This window comes from Perognathus longimembris, chromosome 12, assembly GCF_023159225.1.
Source record: "Perognathus longimembris pacificus isolate PPM17 chromosome 12, ASM2315922v1, whole genome shotgun sequence".
Lineage (NCBI taxonomy): Eukaryota > Metazoa > Chordata > Mammalia > Rodentia > Heteromyidae > Perognathus > Perognathus longimembris.
The window spans coordinates 61203046-61225060 of NC_063172.1; the positions used below are offsets into that span (position 1 = coordinate 61203046).

The 22015-nt window shown below is 41.7% G+C and overlaps 1 protein-coding gene and 1 long non-coding RNA gene across 3 annotated transcripts in view; one reads left to right on the forward strand and one right to left on the reverse strand.

The window, feature by feature from the left end:
- Nucleotides 1-521: 521 nt before the first annotated feature.
- Nucleotides 522-20901, reverse strand: LOC125361073. Its single transcript, XR_007212874.1, has 3 exons — nucleotides 20533-20901; nucleotides 1747-1750; nucleotides 522-574 (listed from the first exon to the last, which is right to left on the reverse strand). It is a non-coding gene; the product is annotated as an uncharacterized LOC125361073 (long non-coding RNA).
- Rab2a (RAB2A, member RAS oncogene family) overlaps nucleotides 3284-22015 on the forward strand; it is an 84559-nt gene continuing 65827 nt past the window's right edge. For both annotated transcript variants that reach the window (XM_048359309.1, XM_048359308.1), the window contains exon 1: nucleotides 3284-3592. In XM_048359309.1, the coding sequence (XP_048215266.1) occupies nucleotides 3547-3592 (46 nt within the window). In that variant the 5' untranslated portion in view covers nucleotides 3284-3546. The remainder of the gene's footprint in view (nucleotides 3593-22015) is intronic.

The following is a 22015-nucleotide window of genomic DNA, read 5'->3' on the forward strand; positions in this document are numbered from 1 at the left end:
CCTAGAGATGCTCTGCTTCTGTGTGACATACAGGTATCCTGTTGAGGCTGTGATGATAAAGGCCACCCCTGCCAGTAAGCACTTCAGTTCCTGGCCCGATGTCTAGGAGAGACTTTAGTGGAGCCACTTAGGCAGAAAGGACTCTGAAACCTAAGCAGAGACCTCCTCTCCCTCAAATTAAAAATGAACCAGGGGCTGGGAATGTGGCTCAGCAGTAGAGTATGTAGCCCTGGGTTCAATTCCTCAGCACCACATAAACAGAAAAACCCAGAAGTGGCGCTGTGGCTCAACTGGTAGAGTGCAAAAAGAAGCTGAGAAAAGTGCTCAAGCCAAGTTCAGTCCTCAGAACTGGCAAAAAACAAAACAAAACAAAAACAAAGTGAATCAGTGCTGGGAATATGGCCTAGTGGTAGAGTGCTTGCCTCCCATACATGAAGCCCTGGGTTCAATTCCTCAGCACCACATATACAGAAAAGCCAGAAGTGGCACTGTGGCTCAAGGGGTAGAGTTCTAGCCTTGCTCAAAATGAAGCCAGGGGCAGTGCTTAGGCCCTGAGTTCAAGCCCCAGGACTGGCTAAAAAAAAAAAGGTAAACCGGATTTTGCAATTCTGAACAAATTTCCATGTCACATTCTTGTGTGATATCCCCGAACCTTTAGTAAAACTGACCCCAAATATTCTAGGAAAAAAACCTTGTGCATTGCTACTTGGCAAGACCATCCAAACCATGGAGAGATCAACCATAGCTAGCCTAGTATGCTAGTGTCAGCAATTTCACAAGACAAATCCCCAGAGGGAGAAAATACTAGACAGCAGGAACTAGGTCCACTAAGTCACTCTTCATCCAGCAATGATTCTCTTTGCATTGTTATCAGCAGATGATCCATACTAGTAACATAACTTTCGTATTGCAACTTGAAATTGCTTGAGGGGGGATTTATATGCATATATGAAAATAGAATAATAAAATGTCAAAATCTGAGGGCCAAGGGACATGTCTCAATGGTAGAGCACCTGCCTAGCAAGTGCAAGGTCCTGAGTTCAAACCCCAGTGCCACAATAATAAGAAGAAAAATGTTTAAAGAAAGTACTGTGTGCACGGATTAATCAAAGTACATTGTGTACATGTATGGAAACATCACAAGGCAACCTCTTTGTGTAGTTAATATACAATAATTTAACAGACAGAAGAAATTTCCTGGACAAATCTATGACTTTTGCCTTAATTCTCCTCCTGCATAATCTTATCTGTTCCTCCAACTTTTATACTTTTGACCAATTTGTATTCATATTCCTGGTTCAGAAATCATCTCTCCTAGGTAGCTTTCAGACACATAAAAAACTTCTCCTCTACCTTTTCCAAAACCTGAGATTCTTTTAGTAGCATGCAATAGTCATACAAGGGGTTTCATTGTGATGTTTCCACCCATGTGCATAATGTATCCCAACTCAACCTATCACTCTCAACTCCCTACCTCTAAACATGTTTAAAGGTTTTGTTTTTGTTTTCATATACCCAAATAAATTCCAACCATATTCATCCTTTCACCTTTGTTCATTCTGTCCACCCCTACACCCCTTGTGCTTCTTTAGAATAGGGTCTGCCTCTAGTTGCAATAACTAGCAACACACAAAACATAGTTTGTATTCAATTAGTATTAGTCGAATGCATAGGTATCACTCTTTTCCTCTGCCACTATTTTGAAGTAATTGGTGATTGTGGGAAAAGTTTTCCCACTGCACACACAAAACTTAAATTAAGAAGTAGCTTTCCCTTCGATCTCATCTCATCCCTTAAAATGAGTTATCGTGTACATGGTACTTCAATGTTTGGCAATTATTTTCATTTTTGGCACTATTGGGGCTTGAACTCGGGGCTTCAATGCTTTCTTGGGTGGCCTACCACCACTTGAGACACACCTCTAGCCTGGTTTGTTGCTGGTTATGTTCGATATGGTAGACTTTTCTGCCTGGGCTGGCTTTGAACTGCGATAAACTGAGAACCCCTGGATCCCAGCCTCCTAAGCAGCTAGAATTAGAGGCATGATTCACTGGCATCCAGCTTGTCTCTCCCTCTTTGGTCGGTTATAGGTCCTGAACTCTGTGCCTGGGCACTGTCCCTGTGTGCTCAACTCAAGGCTAGCGCTCTACCACTTGGAGCCACAGCGTCACTTCTGGTTTTCCTGGAGGTCCGAGAGTCTCACCGACTTTCCTGCCGGGGCTGCCTCTGAACCACCATTCTCAGATCTCAGCCTCCTGAGTCGGGAAGCGAGGATGACAGGAGTGAGCCACCCTCTCCCGGCTCTTTCTTCTTTCCACATAATAAACACGTTCATAGACTAAAGTGTGCTTTACATAAACACAGCATAGCTCGTATGATTATGTGCTATGACATGCGAATAATATATATGTATATATGTGTGTGTATATATATATATATACATATATATACATATATATACATATACATATATATATATATATATACACCCCTAATCTGAGTATGTATTCATGAACAGAACTGTCTTCTGTGGTTGTCAGGTTTATTTCTCAGGTGGTACTGGTGTGTGAACCTCGCTAGGCAAGAATTCTACTACTGGCGCCCTCGTCCCTCCCCCACCCAATGTCCTTTTTGCTTTTTTTTTTTTTTTTTAATATTTCATGGGCTGCCGGTGGCCTCCTCCCCGCCCTCTTGGCACGGAGATCCTGCGGCCCGCCCGCTCCTCCCGCCCGGCCTGGCCTTGAAGAGCAGCAGCACGCTCCACGATTGATCTGCCATCCGATTCCAAAAACAACACAAATACACCAAAACCCCACTCTGGACTTCTCCCCGGAAGCCGCGGGCCCGGGCACCAGCGCCGTCGGCCGCCCGGCTCCCGCCGCTCCAGCCACACCCAGGGCGGCCGCGCCCGCTCCGGCCCTGCCCGGCCCGGCCCGGCCCGGCCCGCCCCCATCGCCGGGCCTCGGGCCTCGGGCCTCAGCGCCGGCGCGAGAGGCGGCGACAGAATCGAACCCTCATTTCTCCCCCCCCCCCCCCCCCGCACCGCCATCGTCATCCGGCCGCCAGGGCTGCCCGCTCAAACGTGCCGAGAGATCGGGACTCGCCTCGCCCGGCCCGGCTCGGCTCGGCTCGGCTGGGGCGCACGGGGGAGGACGCGGCCGGCGCGGAGGGGCGGGGCTCCGGGGGACTGGGCGGGGCTCCGGGCCGGCGGGCGCGGCCGGCGTGCGTGGCTCCACCTCTTTCCTCCGGCTGCGCCGGCGGCTGCAGCACTTCCGGGTCGGCGCGGAGGCGGGGCGAAGGCGCCGCGGCGGCTGTTATTGTTCGGCTGGGCTGGGCCGGGCGCTGTCTCCCCTGCTTGCCCGCGGTTGTCAGTTCGTTCGTGCTTCCTCCCGGCCTCGTACTCGCGGCGGCGGCGGCGGCGACGACGACGACGACGGCGGGCGGGGCCTGGCGTTTCGCGGCTGAGTGGCGCCGGGGTGAGGGGCGCGGAGGAGGAGCAGCCGCGGGAGGAGGAGCCGTGTGCCCTGGCACGGAGCGGCCGCGGCCATGGCGTACGCCTATCTCTTCAAGTACATCATCATCGGAGATACAGGTGAGGGCCCCCCCCCACCCCGGGCGCGGCCGGGCTGGGGTCGGCGGCCTCCCGCTCCGGGGCCGGGAGGCAAACGGCGCCGGGCGGAGGCGCGGGCGCGGGCTCGGGCTCCGCCCGGCGCCTCCCGCCCGCCCGCCCGCCCGCCCGCGTCGCTCCATTTCCGCAGTGCTGGAGCTGGTGACGTGGGCTGTGCGAGCGGCCGCGGCCTGGCCGGGCCCGGCCTGCCACCTCCGCCCCGGGCCGGGCCTGCCGCCCAGCCCCGCCGCGGCAGCAGCCGTTTGCCCACGCCGAGGCGGGAGAGTGTGTCACCGACCGCACGGGTGACCCGGCCCGGAGCCGTCGGGGCTCCGACCCTTTCCCCGGGGCCCGTCCCCTAGGTCTCTCGCCGGCCCCCTGCAAGGGAAGCGGGAGGCCGCCCAAGTGGGGCCGGTGACAGGGCCGGGGGTGGAGGGGCTGGTTCCGGCACGAATCCGACCGAGGCCTAGGCCGGGCGCACCCCGACGTGGGCAAGCCAGCTGAGGAGAGACACCTTTGAAATGCTCATTTTTTTAACCCCTTCGGCTCCCGAGTCAGAATAAGTCACATCACGTGACTTGATGGCTGCGCCATCCCTTTAAAGCACTGAAGAGTTCTTGGGCTTGCTTGCCACGTGTAACCTGGAGTTCTTGGCCTTGGTGGTGAAGCCGGGCCGATCGGGGTGCAAGTGCCCTGGGTGTGTGCATTATATATACTGTGTATGTGCAGAGGTCGTTGATATTTTTTAGTTGGTCAAGTCTGTGGTCACAAGATTGAAGCAGGGGGGAAAAAACGTCTCCCAGAGAAGAAAATAAAGCAGTTGTAAAATATTTTTTAATACCTGTGATTTGGACCTTACTTTGAACCTAATAATAAACCTAAGGCAGGTTGCAGGTGTTACAACTATTAATATACCAGAGTCTGATTTCAGTGGTGACTCTTGCACAACTTTGGACCCCTTTGCACAACTTTGGAAATGTAAGCAGCAGCCTTGTGGTTGCACTAATGATGAAGCATGTTCTATAAGTCATTGTGGAAGCCGCCTAGAAGAAAACTTTTCTGCCGCAAATTTGTTTTTTTTTTTTTCAGCAAGATTTCTTACGTGTGTGTTGGTAGGGGCTGGGCAGTTTTATATGTAAAAGTGTGAAATCCTGGATAAAGCAGTGTTTTGCAGATGTTGCAAATTTAGAAACTTTTAAAAAAAAAAAGGTTGTACTGTATTTGGAAGGAGAAGGAAGGAGGGTTCGAAACCATTTAGGTTATTAAAATAAAGTTGGAGAGAGATGTTGAGAAATAGAAGAGTGAGTCTGGCCACTTGGTTATATGAGCACCAGCCACCTTAGGCTTTGCAGATTGTCTTCCATGTCTCTACATGAGTAAATAAAGTATTGCTAGGGGAGTTTCGGGGTTCCCTTTTCATGAAAAGTGTTATTAAATGAAAAGTGCCATTAAAATGGAAGACACTCCTTTCTTGGCATTGCTGCATCCCATGACCTAGTTCAGACATTGAATACTTGACACTGGACTGTGTGGGGTATCACTTCCTCCCACTCCAGTTCAACCAGTACTTTTCACTCATCTTAATCTTCCTGAAGCATGGGTGTCAGAATGTCCTGACATTTTTCTAGTTTGCTCACTCACATTTTTCTAGTTTGACCTTCAGTGAACTCCGTGTTTTAGTCCCTATCTGCTTTCCCTACTCCTCATCTTGCTTCTGCCAGCGAAGTCTAGCCATTGGTTTCTGGGGATTTCTCCCGGTATGTGGAATGCCTTCTGCCACAGTTCTCCCTGTAAAATAGTATCAGTCCTTCAAATTCTTACCCAAGGTATACATCAAGCCATGACTGTATGCCAAAATTCTCCTGGTATCCTGGTTGCAAGTGACTCTTTCTTTTCTGAAGTTAATGTCTTTCAAGTTGTACCATTCTTCTAAATGTCATACCCAGACTGCTTTATTTTCTGGATACTTGTGTAGGCATCCATATTTGATCATAGTCTCGTTAGCTCTGTTTCAGAAAGAGCCAAGTAAAAAGTAGACCACATACATGTAGTTAAATTAGTAACCAGATGCCACTGTGTTCCTGTTAATGTACATTGATAACTTACAGATTTCTGTAGCACTTTTCTGATGTTTTCTTGCTTATTGGTTGTGCTTAAAATCATTTACTATATTTACTTAATTCCAAGTATACCCCTAGTTGTAATATGGCCCTTCTTTGAAAAAATGATATTAAATCAGTATTTTGTAGCCCAATTCTGATTTTAAAAAAATCATAGCGTAAAAAAGATGCATCTTAGAATGAAGGAAATTGCTAATTTTCCTGTCACTCACTTTGCCTAGCCTTAAATCAGTCATTCTTGGCTTTTCCTGCTGTCAGAGTATGTGCTGTAAAATGAGAATAAATGTGTGAAAGTGCTTTGTTTTTTTCTCTGTAGAGGAAGATATATGCATTTTTCCTTACCTAAGACCTCTCTTTCATTGAAGCAGTTTTAGCCACCTGTGCTTTTTTTTTTTTTTTTTCTTTTTTGCCAGTCCTGGGCCTTGGACTCAGGGCCTGAGCACTGTCCCTGGCTTCTTTTTGCTCAAGGCTAGCACTCTACCACTTGCCACAGTGCCACTTCTGGCTTTTTCTATATATGTGGTGCTGAGGAATCAAGCCCAGGGCTTCATGCATGCAAAGCAAGCACTCCTACCACTAGGCCACATTCCCAGCCCAGAAGCAGTTTTAAAACTTTTACAGGAACATGATGATAACTGTATTCTTAGTATACAACTAAATACAGTTTTAATGTAGGTTTTATTAGTAGTGTCTTAAAATAAAATAATTTAAGACAATATCATTTAAATCTAGATATGTTTTTAGATATATGTTTTAGAAATTTGTTGCCATATCTAGATATGGCAACAAATAACTGTCAAGAGAAAAATTGGAATAAACCTTTTATTTTTGCTCCTAAAATTTCTAGCATCTGTGTATTGTTTTAACTTCATAACTAACTCTTTTTGCCCTTTAGCTAGATACATAAAGGCACAAACTGATGGCGTCTTTACTTCTGTCTGAAATGCCCTTGCCCTGCCTCAAAAAAGAAGAAAGATTGTAGAAACCTTGTTACTTTTTTATTCTTACCTTTTTGTTCTTTGTTTTTGTTTTTGTTTTTTGTTTCTTGGTTGAAGACAGAGTCTTGCTATGTAGACAAGACTGTCCTTGAACTGGATATTTCCCCATCTCCTCCCAAAGTGCTGGAATTATAAGCTCTGGCCACACTGGCTGTTTTCTTTCTCTTCTTTTCCTTTTCTTTCTCCCTCCCCTCCCTCCCCTCCCCTCCCTTCCTTCCTTCCTTCTTTCCTTCCTTGCTTCCTTCCTTCCTTCCTTCCTTCCTTCCTTCCTTCCTTCTTTCCTTCCTTCCTTCCTTCCTTCTTTCCTTCCTTCCTTCCTTCCTCCTTTCCTCCCTTGCTCCTTCTCTCCCTCCTTCTTTCTTTCCTTTCCTTTTTTTTGTGGACTGTGAGGCTTGAACTCAGGCCTGGGCACTGTCCAGTGGCTCAAGGCCAGCGCTCTACCAATTAAGCCACAGCACCACCTCCAGTTTTTGAATGGTTAATTGGAGACGAGAGTCTCATGGGAACTTCTCTGATCCTGCTGGTTTTGAACCAAGATTCTGATTGTATCCCAGCCTCCTGAGTAGCTAGGATTATAGGCATGACCCTGAGCCACCTATGCCCCAGCTCTTTTTTTTTTAAGATAATGACAAACTCCACCTTTCTCTCTTGCTTTACACTAGTTCCGTCTTCTTTACCCTCACTCATTCTCTGTTCCAGTGCCTTTCCTCCCCTATTTCTGCTGGGGTTTTGAATAATTTTTATTAGAAATGTTTTTGACTGTGTTTTAGATAATAGTGGTATGCATTTGGTGATTTTTTTTTAATAAGCCTTTGTGCCCTTGGGGGAGGTGCTGCCAAGCTTTATTGAGAAGATGATGTTTGAGCTGAAATTAGAGCAATGAGATAAATTTGCCACATGGGCCTGGGAGAATGTCTTTAGCTCAGAGGAAGTATGCATTTGAATCTAGGAGAGTAACCTGGGTTAGAGATTTGGGTACTAATAAAAGGAACACTCACTATGGGTGAGTTCATCATTGGAACTGTTACAGTTACAAAGTTTTAGTAGGGAAATAAACACTTTTCTTTTCCTGACAGTTGTGGGGCATGAACTTTGGGTCTGGGCACTGTCCCGAGCTCCTCAGCTCAAGGCAGTGCTCTACCACTTTGAGCCACAGTGCCACTTCTTGTGTGCTGGTGGTTAATTGGAGATAAGGGTCTGTCTCACTGCCTTTCCTTCCCCGGGCTGGCTTTGAACCTTGGTCCTCAAATCTCAGCCTCCTTCCTGAGTAGCTAGGATTACAGGCGTGAGCCACCAGCTCCCAGCCATAAAAATTCTTATAACAAGTAGTTATTAATAAACTACTCTGAGAAATGCCTCCCCAGATTTACTTCTCTACCTGTCCCCTTCCTTTCTTTGGCATAAAGGCTCGTTGATTATAACGTTTCAAATAGCTGCAGAGTGAAATTATATATAATACTTCCACAATGCAAGCTCTTGTTTATTTGATGAGAATAATTATGGAGCACTTGCAAAACCATTAACAAATGGAGATCTGATCGAGTTGCCTTTCTGAAATAAAATAGGCGATGAATATTGACAGAGAAAGCTTGAGTGTGATGGTAAGGAATGTGATCAGGTGAGGAGACTTAGAAGTATGAATCAAATAGAAAGACCTGGAATTACAGTATTGAGTCTACAGAAGAGACAAATCCAGAGAAGGAGTGGTCACAGTGTCAAATGCTCTAGAAGTCTGAGACGGTTAAAATGGCTAGAGTGCCATAGTATTTTGCACTGTTGGATTAAGCAGTGAATGACAAACCAGTGTGGTGGTTCACCTCAGTAATCCCAGCACTCATGAGTCTGAAGCAGGGAATCTTGAGTGTAAGGTTAGCCTGGGCTACACAGTAAGACCCCGTTCCCTAAACACAAAACAGAAGTGAATAGGGCAGGGCAAAATAAGTTATAGAAGTGTAACATATAGTTTGATTTGTGTTTTTAAATTAATTATGGATTTTTATGTATGCAGTATTAATGTGTAGAAAAATCCTGAACTTTATAGTTAGTTACTTTTAGGAATGAGAAAATTCTACTTGTAGGAAAGCTGGTATTGATGAGACAGGCCGTTTTCTGTTGTGAGGTTTCTTCCTTTTTGTTTTGAAGTTTTAAGGAATATCAAATACAGTGTCCATACATTTAATGAAAGAGACTGGAAGTTGATCTGGAAAGCATGGGCTATTTCACTGAAGAGTGTGTGTGAAATTTTAAGAGTAGAAAGACTTGGTTGTAACATCAGGTTAGCTAGCAGTGTTTGTACATGCATGTATTTTAAGATAGAAAAGGCTTGAGATTGAAAGTTTGAAAATAGGTGAGTAGTGGGGAGGAACAAAATTCCTGGAGACTTGAGGAAGGAATGAGAGTAGATTCTCTAGATAGTGAAGGGTGGGGTTTTGTTGTTGTTACTAGTTTTTATAAATTCTCTCTCTCCTTCCCCCGTCTGTCTCTTTGTCCCTTCCTCCCTTCCCGTCTTTTTGGTAGTTATTTGGATAAGAGTCTCTTGAATTTGTCTGCCAGGACTGCCTGTGAACATCTGTCACGGGATTACAAGTGCTAAATGCTAGCACACACACACACACCCCATAGCTCAGTACAAATTTTAAAGAAAAAAGACTTCTTTTGGAGATTCAGATTTGAAAATTTCAGGGTTTGTTGTTGTTGTTTTGTTTTAGATTTTGTGAGTCACCTAGGAAAATAATTCTGAGGTAAATTTTGGTGATGGTTGTACAGCATCATGAATGCACTTATTACTTCTGGACTATATCCCTAAAAGTGCTTAAGATATTTAAACTTCATTATACATATTTTACCACAATAAAAAAGTGAAAGAAATAAAAAGAAAAATGCTTTGGTGACCCAGTGCCCAGAAATTTTCATTTGTTATACTTGAGATAGAGTTCATTGTTATATTTATAGCAAGAAGCACTAATTGTCTAACTACATGAGCAGATTTGTTAAAAGTATTTTTAGACAATTGGAAAAAATAAGCTGGGAAGTTTTATTCTAAGATACATCATGTATATAAAGAACAATATAATATGCATGCTTAGTGTTAATAGTTTTATAGAATAAAAAAAGATCCTATGTTTAAAGAATATATATCAACACACCTCTTCCTCATTTCTGCTAGTTTAAGTTTTATATTAATCCACCCAGACTTTTTTTTTTTTAGTGATAAGATTTGGAGATTGAACTCAGTGCCTTGTTTATGCTAAGCAAACTGAGCTACATTCCTAGCCTTTGAGGTTTTGAGATGGGCCTTCATTGAGTAGCTGTGGCTGACATGGAATTTACTGTGCAAAGAAAAGCTAGCTTTGGACTCAAACATCCTGTTGCCTTTGCTTTTTCTTTTCTTTTTTTTGGCTAGTCCTGGTGCTAGAACTCAGCGCCTAGGCACTGACCCTGAGCTTCTCTTTTGCTCAAGGCTAGCAGTCTAACACTGCCACTTGAGCCACAGCACCACTTCCAGCCTTTTCTATATATGTGCTGCTGAAAAAAATCGAACTCGGGGCTTCATGCATGCTAGGCAAGCACTCTACCACTTAGCCACATTCCCAGTCCTGTGCTTTTCTGTATATTTGTTAAAGCATGTCTAAAATAAACTATTTAGTTTTGCTTTCATTTAGTGTATTTAGTTGTTTGGTTCATAAGATAAAAATTAAAACATGCATAAAACATACCTCCTAATATCATCTAGAATTTAGATGATATGCTTCTTTTATACTTGAATTTCTACTGTGTGTATGTCATGTGTAGTCTGAGATTTTGTTGTTGTTGTTTCTAGGGTTTGTTTTTTTTCCCTAACCCTTATTTTGCTGCTGCTTCTCTTGAATATTTGTTGCTCCTGGAACTTCATAGTGAACCATAGAGGCTATTGGCCCTTCTCATTTCTTTTTACCTTTCCTCCCATAGTGAGCCTCATTTCAAAAAATGCCCCTCTTCTTCCTTGTTGGTACTCTTGTTCTTTTTCGTCCCACCTATTTCTGCTCTAGCAAGAAATTAATTTTCTCCTTTATCTCCTTCCATTTCCCTTTTAATCTCTCTAAGCGCTCTAATTTTGTTATGTTTGCGTAGACCCTGATTTTCCCAACTCAGCTGTTTTTTGCTTTCCTTCTGGCCCAGCTGTGCTTGCTCCATTTTGTTATTCTCTGCTCATCCTCTTGCTGTGAGGCCATGTCTTCTTTTTCTATAAAAGAGGCAGCCGTATGTGGAGTTCCCTTCACTCCCTTACTTCTGCTTTTCTGCGTAAAACATTCCAATTTGAGTTCATCAACTTTATTTTCAGGTTTTAAAATGCTCCATGTTTTAGCTGTTATTCTTCACTTATAAGCAAAGGATATCAAGAAGATGCTTGCTCTCTGTGATACCACATGAAACTAGTTGTCCCCTTTTAGTTCCTGCCATGTTTCTCACTGGAAACCACTGGGGTCCTCTCAGAGATGCCCTTTGGGTAGCTCTACAGTAAGTTCTGGACATGACTATTTTAAAATATATTTTCAAATAAGCGTTTTTGTAATAGTAGTACTATAATATTCCTTTATTGTCAGTCCTTTTTACCTGTTTTTCTAAAATTAGTCCTTTCTAATGTCAAATTTTCTTCTTTCTGAGGTTGTATGTAAGTGATCCTGAAGGCATACCAGGATGGATTTATACGGAATTCTCCATCATAGTAGCTTTAGGCATTGTCTCAACAGTGGATTCTCATGAGAACTTGTTCACACTTTTATAGTTCCTTATTTTTGTTTTCATTTTTTGCCAGTCTTGGGGCTTTAACTTAGGGCCTGGGCACCACCTCTGAGCTTCTTTTACTCAAGGCTAGCACTCTACCACTTGAGCCACCTTCCCAGCCCCTTGTAGTGCCTTATATACTGTCAGAGTTCTATTAACCACCCCCTGTCCATGCTGAGAAGGTATTCTGCTTTGGAGCTACATCCGTAGCCCTTAGTTTTATGAGTTAGGGTCTTGAAATGTAGCCCAGGCTGGCCGTTAACTCCACCGTACTGGAATCACAGACTAGTGCTCCTATAACCAGTGTCAAAGGCCTGCTAAAATCCATTAATAGTTCATGTATGAAGTTACAGTTTTATAGATTAAAAATTATTTTTACTAATTGGTAGAATGAAGAGTTAGGGTTGTGTATGGCAGGGCTATAGGGTAGCCTGGTTCTATGTCCCTTTGTCTTCTTCACCCCCACCCCTCTTAGTTTTTATGTTTCATAGCTATGATGAAGTTTATGTTTCTCCTAATTCTCTCTTTAAAATGTTTGTTTCAAGTATGGCTGTTTTATGGCCAAATCTGAAGGAGAAAGGAAAAAATGAGTATTGATGGCTACGTGCTACAGCCAGCTCTTTGAAGGCAGGATAGTGCCTGGTATGGTTAATGCTTCAGTGAATGATGGGTGTGTGCTAGGTAGGCTTTGCTGAGTAGGCTTGCATGGATTGACCAATTTATTTCTTCTTATTTCCAGGAGGATTTAAGAGCATAAGAAAATTATGATTTTTATATAAAAGGGAAGTTTTCTATTACTGTAATAATAAACTGTCAGAAAATTAGCTCAAACCAAGTTAAAACTAAGGTTTCGGCAGGGTGATTTTCCCTTCTAACAAGTCCCTGATTTCATGTTGTCGGCAGAGTTTAGTTCCACATTGCTGTAGAGTTTTGATTTCTGTTTCTTTGCTAGCTATCATTTGAGGGCTGTTCCCACATGCACACATTTTTTTGGTCACTGGGTCCCTTTCTTCACCTTCAAGGGCAGTAACATGGTCCACATTGTTCTTGTTTCATCTCTCTAACTCCTCTTAGGTCATCCTATTTTTCTTTAAGAAGGGTTCACTATGTCTAAGGATTAGGTTGGACTCACCTGGGTAATCCAGGATAATCTCTATGTCAAGGTGTTTTGTTTTGGTTTTCGTGGCGCTGGCCATGGAAATGGAATTCAGAGCCTCACCCATGCCAGTCGAGTTACATACGCAGCTTTTCAAAACCTAATCTTTTTTTTTTTATTTTTTAAAATTTATTTTTATTTTCAAACTGATGTACAGAGAGGTTACAGTTTCATACTTTAGGCATTGGATACATTTCTTGTACTGTTTGTTACCTCCTCCCCCTCCCTCTTTCCCTTTCCCCCCAAGAGTTGTTCAGCTCATTTACACCAGTTTTGCAAGTATTGCTTTTGTAGTCCTTTGTCTTTTTACCCTGTGTCTCTCGATTTTAGTATTCCCTTTCATTTTCCTAGTTCTAATACCAGTATACACGGTTTCCAATGTACTCAGATAAGATATAGTGCAGGTACAACCACAGAAAGGGGATACAAGAAGATCATCAATAATAGAAGCTACGGTTACACATAGCACGTTGAAAGTAGTTACAACAGTTATATAACAATCGTTTCCATAACCTGGAGTTCATTTCACTTAGCATCCTCTTATGTGTTCATAAGGGCATAGCTATTGGGCTCTTGTGATCCTCTGCTGTGACTTGCCTAAACCTGTGCTAATTATTCCCTATGAGGGAGACCATAGAGTCCATGTTTCTTTGGGTCTGGCTCACTTAGTATAATTTTTTCCAAGTCCTTCCATTTCCTTACGAATGGGGCAATGTCATTCTTTCTGATAGAGGCATAAAATTCCATTGTGTATATGTACCACATTTTCCTGATCCATTCGTCTACTGAGAGGCATCTGGGTTGGTTCCAGATTCTAGCTATGACAAATTGTGCTGCGATGAACATTGTTGTGCTGGTGGCTTTAGTGTGTTCTTGTTTGTGGTCTTTTGGGTAGATCCCCAAAAGTGGAGCTGTTGGGTCCTAGGGGAGGTCTATGTTTAGCCTTCTGAGGAATCTCCATACTGCTTGCCAGAGTGGCTGAACCAGTTTACATTCCTACCAACAATGAAGTAGGGTTCCCTTTTGGCCACATCCCCTTAACAAAGACCCAGAAATGCGACAAATCAAAGAAAGGATGGACAAATGGGACTGCATCAAACTGAAGAGCTTCTGCAGGGCAAAGGACATAGCTCGCAAGATAAAAAGAATAATGGACAAAGGCCTCATATCTAAAATATATGCAGAACTAAAAAAATTACATTCCTCTAAATCAAAACCTAATCTTAATTTACAAGGTTCCTTTTGCCTTTTAGGGCAACATTTACATAGGTTCCACTCTGTACTTTTTCATTCTTTTTTCTTCCGTTTTTTTTAAATTACTTTTTATTGGGAAATAAATATTACAGAAGCCCCTCATATAACATTTCATCTTTCTTCTTCCCAGAGATATCTCTTGAATTTAGTGTTTATTATTCCTGTGAAAGCTTCCATACATTTTACTATACATGTATGTGTCTATGTCTAAAATACCTGCAGTAGTGGCTTTTGTATTTTTTTTTTTACTTAATGGAATGTTATGTTCTCTGGTGCTTTCTTGTTCAGCATTTTGTATACCTATATCCATTTTGCTCCAGTTCATCAATATTAATTGTTTGATTGGCTTAATTTTAATTATATTTGGTCTGCCACAATTTTCTCGTATTTCTTTGCTTACAGAAATTTTAGGATTGTTATTTTGTTGCCAGAGACAATACTATGTGGAATATTCTTGTATCTACCTCCTTGAGATGTGGGCTATAGTTCTGGAAATATAGCTTGTGGTAGAATTGTGGATAGAAGTGTATGGACATTTTCAGTACATACCTTCAAAATGGTTATCAGTTGACTGTCGTTCCTATCCTGTCTGCCTTTTCCCCCCTTAGGCCTGTATTTTTTCAATCTAATCTATTGTTATATAGGTGTCTCACTATATGGCTCAGGCTGGCTTTGAACTAACTAGCTGTGTAGCCCAAGCTGGCCTGGATCTTGTAATCTTCCTGCTTCAGTCTCTAAAGGCTGGTGTTATAGGCATAAATCAATACATGCAGCTTCCAGTTCTATATTTCTTAAAAAAACTAAATGAGGTTTTGGGTTTTTTTGCTGGTGCTGGAGCTTGAATCCAGGGCCTAGGCACTGTCCTTGAGGCTCTTTGTGCTCAAGGCCTAGTGCACTGGAGCCACAGTGCCACTTCCAGCTTTTTCTAAGTAGTTTATTGGAGATATGAGTTCAACGGACTTTTCTGCCCAGAGTGGACCAGAACTGTGGTCTTCAGATCTCAGCCTCCTGAGTAGCTAGGATTGTTTGTAAGCTGTCAGCCCCCAGCTCAGAGTTTGTATTTTATTGAGAAAATTTAATGTTGTTTTATATGTTGTAATTATTAATGAAATTGGATTTATTTCTACTATCAGATGGCACTGTGGTTCAGTCCGATAGTCAGGGATCAAGCCATGGGTTACAGGAATGCTAGGTAAACATGTCCCACAGAGGAAGCAATATGGTGGTCACATTTCCCAAGATATGTATTGTTCCTTTAAGTTACTGTAGAAATAATCTTATGGTTTGTGGAATTGAACATTTAATTTAAATTCTTGAGATTTATCTTTAAAACTCAGGTGTCAATTATTTCCTGCGTTTACTTATAGTATATAACTGTGTAAGTACTGTATTCATGTTTGCTTTATTGCTCTCAACATTATTAAAATAGATGAATGACTTTTGCATATGCCCATCTTTAGCAATGAATGATAAATATCTGTGAGTCAAAACAATATATTATTCCAAGTCCTCTCTGGTTATTTTGCTTAGCTAACGTTCTTGGATATTTTCCAAGAGTCTAGTATTTGTAATTAGACTATCTTGATTAGTGTTATGACTCTAATGCTTATTTATGGTAAAGTTCAGTACTCTTCATCTTCAGATTTCTCTAAGAGAAAAAGCGGTAGTAATGCCTGCCTCATCTACTTCACAGGGTTTTTGAGAGCTTGGTGTAAACAATGTGTGCAGGTGTGTTGTAAGCTGCAAAGTGCTTTATTTACTGCTAATACTAATTTTTTTCTTTCTATTGAGCCTCCTAAAATTAAGTTAGTTGGATAGGTTTTGACTGTAGAAAAAAGCTATTCATTTTGCTGACTTCAAACTAATTGCTTGAAGTGGAAGAAATAAGATCGTGTGTAAATTACAGAATTAGCAGCTTTTTGATTCTGATACCACCCTGGACTCAGTAAAAGAAAAAAAGTCTTTTCTATCTCAGATCTCCACATGCACCATTTGAAATTGAAAAGATGGTTAAAAAAAAACAAAAACAAAAACTGAAGTGGAGCATTTTTAGGAACGATATAAGGCCAGTAGTCATCTACCTTGGTTTTGTCTATGCCCACTGTTGCTACCATGTGATAGATATTGCTTATGTGATCTCTCTCTGTCTCTCTCTCCTTTTCTCTCTCTCTTTCCTCCCTGACCCACCTACCCACGTTCTCTCCCCTCTCCTTTCTCTCTCTCTCTCTCTCTCTCTCTCTCTCTCTCTCCCTTTTTCTCCTCCCCTTCCCACCTTCTCTCCCCTCTCCTTTCTCTCCCTCTCCCACCTCCTTTTTTGTGAAGGTCCTGGGGCTTGAACTCAGAGCCTATTTTGTACTCAAGGGTAGCACTTTTATTACTCGGAACCACAGCTCTACTTCCTGGCTTTTTTTGGTGGTTAATTGGAGAAAAAAGTCTCATGGACTTTGTGTCTGGACTGGCTTCAAACTGTGATCCTCAGATCTCATGCTCCTGTGTAGCTAGGATTATAGGAGTGAGCCACTGGTACCTGGCTTCTCAATTTTTTTTACCCCTTTGGGAAAAGATAGTTTCGTAGATCTACAAAAGACAAGTTTGTAGGTCAATGGTTATGTTATCACTTTGGATAAAGTATTATTAGTTCAGCTTCATAGACTAAAGTTCACATGTACCAGATTATTTAATGTGCAAAGCTCTACAAGATACAAGAATTAATAAAGGCTGAAGACTAAAAGTGTGGTTCAGTGGTAGCGTCCTTACCTAGCATGTGTGAGATCCTGAGTTGAATCCAGTCCCTTGTTAAATAATCATTCATAATTTAAAATAATAATAATGACTATATGACTGGAGAGTTGATTCACCAGTCCTGTAAGTAAAGGAATTAGTTATACCCTGTAACCTTGGATTTCAGGTAAAGAAGTTCTACTGGTTTTCAGCTAAGCATATATTTAACTGATTTAATAACAATAGATAGAGGGCTGGCCAATAGATAGAGGCAAGCTGGAGGAAGCTAGCTGCCGCATGTTTTTGCTTTTAATATTAGGAAGTTGGATAAAATCCAGTTTGCATGAAAGAAATAACTTGGGTTGACAATCGAAAATGACATTCATAGCCTGACTAATTGGCAAAGTGGAATTTGATAAAAATGAAGTTAAAGCCTTTTTAAATAACTATTATACAAATACACAGTGAATGACCCCTGGTTACATAGCAACAGATGTCTAAAATTTATTAAAGTCTTATGTATCTTGATTTTTATGCATTAGATTGGTAGTAAAACCAACAAAAGTATAAATGTAATGTTCAGTGAGTAAAAATATATCACACATACAAGGCAAAGTAATAGTTCTACCTTGCCAGGCCTAACTGCAAGTCAGTTATAGAAACTCAAGTTTCAGAGAGAAGTCTTAAAACTGGGGTCCATTCAGGAGTCCAATAAGGATAACATGGTTATATCAACCAAAACGTTACAAAATCTTAGTCATAAGTATTTTAAAGAAAAATATAGGGCTGGGAATATGGCCTAGTGGCAAGAGTGCTTGCCTCCTACACATGAACCTCTCGGTTCGATTCCCCAGCACCACATATATGGAAAATGGCCAGAAGGGGCACTGTGGCTCAGGTGGCAGAGTGCTAGCCTTGAGCGGGAAGAGGCCAGGGACAGTGCTCAGGCCTTGAGTCCAAGGCCCAGGACTGGCCAAAAAAAAAAAAAAAGAAAAATATAATGGCTTTCAGATACCCTGTATGACTTTTTTGGGACAGAACCAGAACCATGAGTAGAGGAAAGATCATATACTTTATGAAATGGAAAGAGCTTGTTAAGGGGTGAATTGATTTATGACTAGAGCTTTGCAAGCAGAGGTTTTGTTATTACTTATTAGAACTTAAAGAGTAACGTTTACAAAATGTAGAGGGATTTGATTTCTATTATTTTAAAATAAATTTTAAGTCAGTTCTCTTAAAAAAGGCTATTCATTAAGAGCAATCTTGAACTTCACCTTGATGGGCGAAGGAATCACGACATGGAAATCCTTTAGTAAAAACTTAACTGACTGGCCAGGTGCCAGTGGGTTACTCCTACTCCTAGCTACTCAGCAGGCTGAGATCTGAGGAGCCCAGTTCACAGCCAGCCTGGGTAGGAAAGCCGGTGAGACTCTTCCCTCCAATTAACCAACAGCAACGAAGAGTGGCGCTGCGGCTCAAGTGGTAGAGCACTAGCCTTGAGCTGTAGAGCTCAGGGACTATGCCCATGCCCTGAGTTCAAGCCCCACTACAGACAAAAAACAACAACAAAAAAAACACCTTACTGACTTAAAAGTAAAAGATATTCCTTTGAGTTTGGAAAATGAACAAGACTATAAAGGGAGAACAGTTTTTCACAGTAATTATAAGCAAATATTAGATATTTGAACTAAGTACTGAGGATACTATTTCTAACTGCAAATGGCTCAAAATAGATTCGATTTTCAGTAAGCACTTACTCTGCACATGGTTAATTTATTGGAGATAGACTCTTGCTAGATATCCCCAGACTGGGATAAAATCTGAAGTCTTCCTCCTCAGCTTCAAGTGCTGGGATTACAAGTGTGTGCCACAATCCCCAAATCTATTGAGTACTTTTTGTTTGCAGAGTACTGTACCGTGGCTGTGTGATTCACATTCTCCAGATAATCCTCCTTACCCATTAACCTATTTTACGAGTGAAACCTGCAGATCTGTTCTTTTTTTTTTCCCAGTCCTGGGGCTTGGAGTCAGGGGCTCGGGCCCTGATTCCAAGCCCTGGTCATTCTTTTTTTAATAATTCTTTACCTAATAATTCTATATGATTAGTGTTCTCGCCCTTCTTCAGGTCAGTTATGTGGTAGCAACTGAGCTGAGTTCCTCTTACTTATTTTTGCTACGAAGGTGTAATGACTTTAACAAGGGTTGTTATACAAAATGTGGTAGTCATAGAGTTCTTTAAAGAATGGGGGAAGTCAGAAGAGCAGAGGGTACAAAGACTACAGGAATCTTGGTACTATCTAGTGAAGAGTATTGTGTGACATAGGCCAATGAATTGGGTTTATCCTCTAAAGAAGCTTTGCTCCCCATTTTCTAGAAAGGCACTAGAAATTTGTGTAAATTTTTAGTCTTTGCTATGAATAAGTTGTTAAAAAGTAATGGAGGGGGCTGGGAATATGGCCTAGTGGCAAGAGTGCTTGCCTCGTATACATGAAGTCCTGGGTTTGATTCCCTAGCACCACATGTATAGAAAAGGCCAGAAGAGCCATTGAGCAAAAAGAAGCCAGGGATGGTGCTCAGGCCCCGAGTCCAAGCGCCAGGACTGGCAAAAAAAAAAAAAAGTAATGGAGAGGCTGAGAATGTGGCTCAGTGGTAGAATGCTTGCCTAGCATGCATGAAGCCCCGGGTTCAATTTCTCAGTACTACATATACACTGTGCCTGGCTTCTTTTTGCTAGCACTCTACTTCTTGAACCACATCGCTATTTCCGGCCTTTTCTGTTTATGTGGTGCTAAGGAATCGAATCCAGTGCTTTGTGCACACTTTGTACTGCTAAGCCACATTCCCAGCCCTGATAATAGACTTTTGATGTTAAAATAGATCTTAGATTTTTTTAAAGTTCTTCCTTATATTTTACATATGTAAACCTGGTAAACTATGGCTTGTATATGTTCTTCCAGAATTTTTCTGTGCCTATGTAAGTCCAGGGTGGGAGGGAGGTTAGTACATGTATTCATAAGTCCTAATCCCACCAATAAATTGTACAAGTAATATTGTTCCATGCCTTTATTTTTTCACTTAGGTAGGTTTAGGTGACCTTCTATATCACCACATACAAATCTGCCTTGTTTTTTCAAACAAATTCTTCCTAACTGAATCATAGATTAATCAGTTTCTGATTCTGTTTTTCTGAGTTTGTGAATGCCAATAACAGAAAACAGTTCAGGTTAGGTTAAGCTGATTTTATTGAAAATGTGTAGTGGTTAACTGAATTGATGGGTAGGCAGTAAAATCAAGCTTGGAAATGGGCAGTTACTGTTACAGCAGTAAGTTTGCAGTTAAGTTCCTGTGTCAGTATTGCTTGCTTAAGATGACCCTGGGCATGTGCTATTGGATTCTGCCAGATCTTATCTCTTGATGGACCCTGACATTGCAGCACCCTCTCAAGATTCCAAGTTCTGAACAGGAGCATCTGATTGGCTAACCATTGGTCCATGTTTCTTCCAACTACCAAGCAGCTCAAAGAAGTTTACTCTAGTGCTTGGTTGCCATAAACAACAAATAACTACTTTCATCTTTGGATGGATATTTTTATATCTGCTAACAGCATTTTGCTAGCATTCTTGCATGTTTATGTAAAACATCAATTTTCTGTGTCAACTCCTATTTACATTTGCATTTTGATAGTGCCAAATAGCCCGTCATTAGAAACACAAACTTCTAAGTTTAGGGCTGGGAATATAGCCTAGCAGTAGAGTGCTTGCCAAGCATGCATGAAGCCCTGGGTTCCATTCCTCTGCACCACATAAACAGAAAATGCTGGAAGTGGCACTGTGGTTCAAGTGGTAGAGTACTAACCTTGAGCAAAATGAAGCCAGGGACAGTGCTCAGGCCCTGAGTTCAAGCAACCATGACTGGCAAAAAAAGAATATATAAGTTTAGCTTACTACTTTATTTCGTGTGCTTCGATTCAACAGAGTATCCTTAATATCTGTGTTTGTTAAACTGATTACTGCTTTGGTTCTTACTAATTTAAGTCTGTGAGACTTATTTCGTCAACCACCATGAATCCAGAAGTAGAGCTGTGACTCTAGCGACAGAGTGCTAGCCAAGCCCTGAGTTTGAGCCCCAGGACCAGCACAAACAAAAGTAAAAAACAAAAAGAACCCCGAGCTTCCTTCATTAAATTTCTGCAATTATTTTTGTTTTTTCATCCAAACTATTCTTTATTTCCTCGTAGTTTTGCAACTAATGCTTGGAAAGAAGCAACATTCTTTTTCTTTTTTTCTTTTTTTTTTTTTTTTGCCAGTCTTGGGCCTTGGACTCAGGGCCTGAGCACTGTCCCTGGCTTCTTTTTGCTCAAGGCTAGCACTCTGCCCCTTGAGCCACAGCGCCACTTCTGGCCATTTTCTATATATGTGGTGCTGGGGAATCGAACCATGGGCTTCATGTATACAAGGCAAGCACTCTTGCCACTAGGCCATATTCTCAGCCCTCTTTTTTAGTTTATGTTAATTACCAATAGTAGTATATATCTGAGAAAGAACAAATTTAGGAGATTGAGTGGTATAAAGGAGGAAAATATGACAGAATAAAAAGATTTGATTTGAGTTTCAACTCTGCCTCTATGTATGTAAGATCACTAACAAATGACATGATCAAATTTTTATACTTGTCCTTTTAAATGTTAGCTAGAAGAAATATAAGTGCATTTTACATTGCACCCTAAGGTTCAGATACCTGTAAAAGTTCATGTATATTCCTGACAAAATTTTCCAAATAATACTTTTTCTAAACTCATGGAGCAAAGTTTAGTATTTGCTAGTTTGTTTTAGCTTGTTTTTTTGGTTGTTTGGTTTTGTTTTGACCTTACAGGGAAGGGTTTCACAGTTGCCCAGTACATATTCTACAACTTTAGCCACACCCTGTACCATACCTAATATTTTTTAATAGCAGAAAGAATATACTGTAAAATAATGATATTCTCTGCCATTTTTCTGTTTAGCGTCTGTTATAGTACTTTTACTACTGAAAACTTCTATCCTTGCTGGCTTATCCTGCTACTTAAATAGCTGAGATCTGAGGATCATGGTTCAAAGCCAGCATGGGCAGGAAGTCTATGAGACTTACCTCCAATGAAGTGGTAATGGAGCTCTGTTTCGAGTGGTAGAACACTATCCTTGAGCAAAATACCTCAGGGGCAGTATCTAGGCTATGAGTTCAAGCTCCAGAAAAGCATGTGTGCACGTGCACACACACACACACACACACACACACACGTACAGGAAATGAGCCATGTGCCATTGGCTCATGCCTATAATCCTAGCTACTCAGGAAGCTGGGAGCTGAGGATCAAAGTTTGAAGGTAGCTGGGGCAGAAAAATTGGTGCTACTCTGA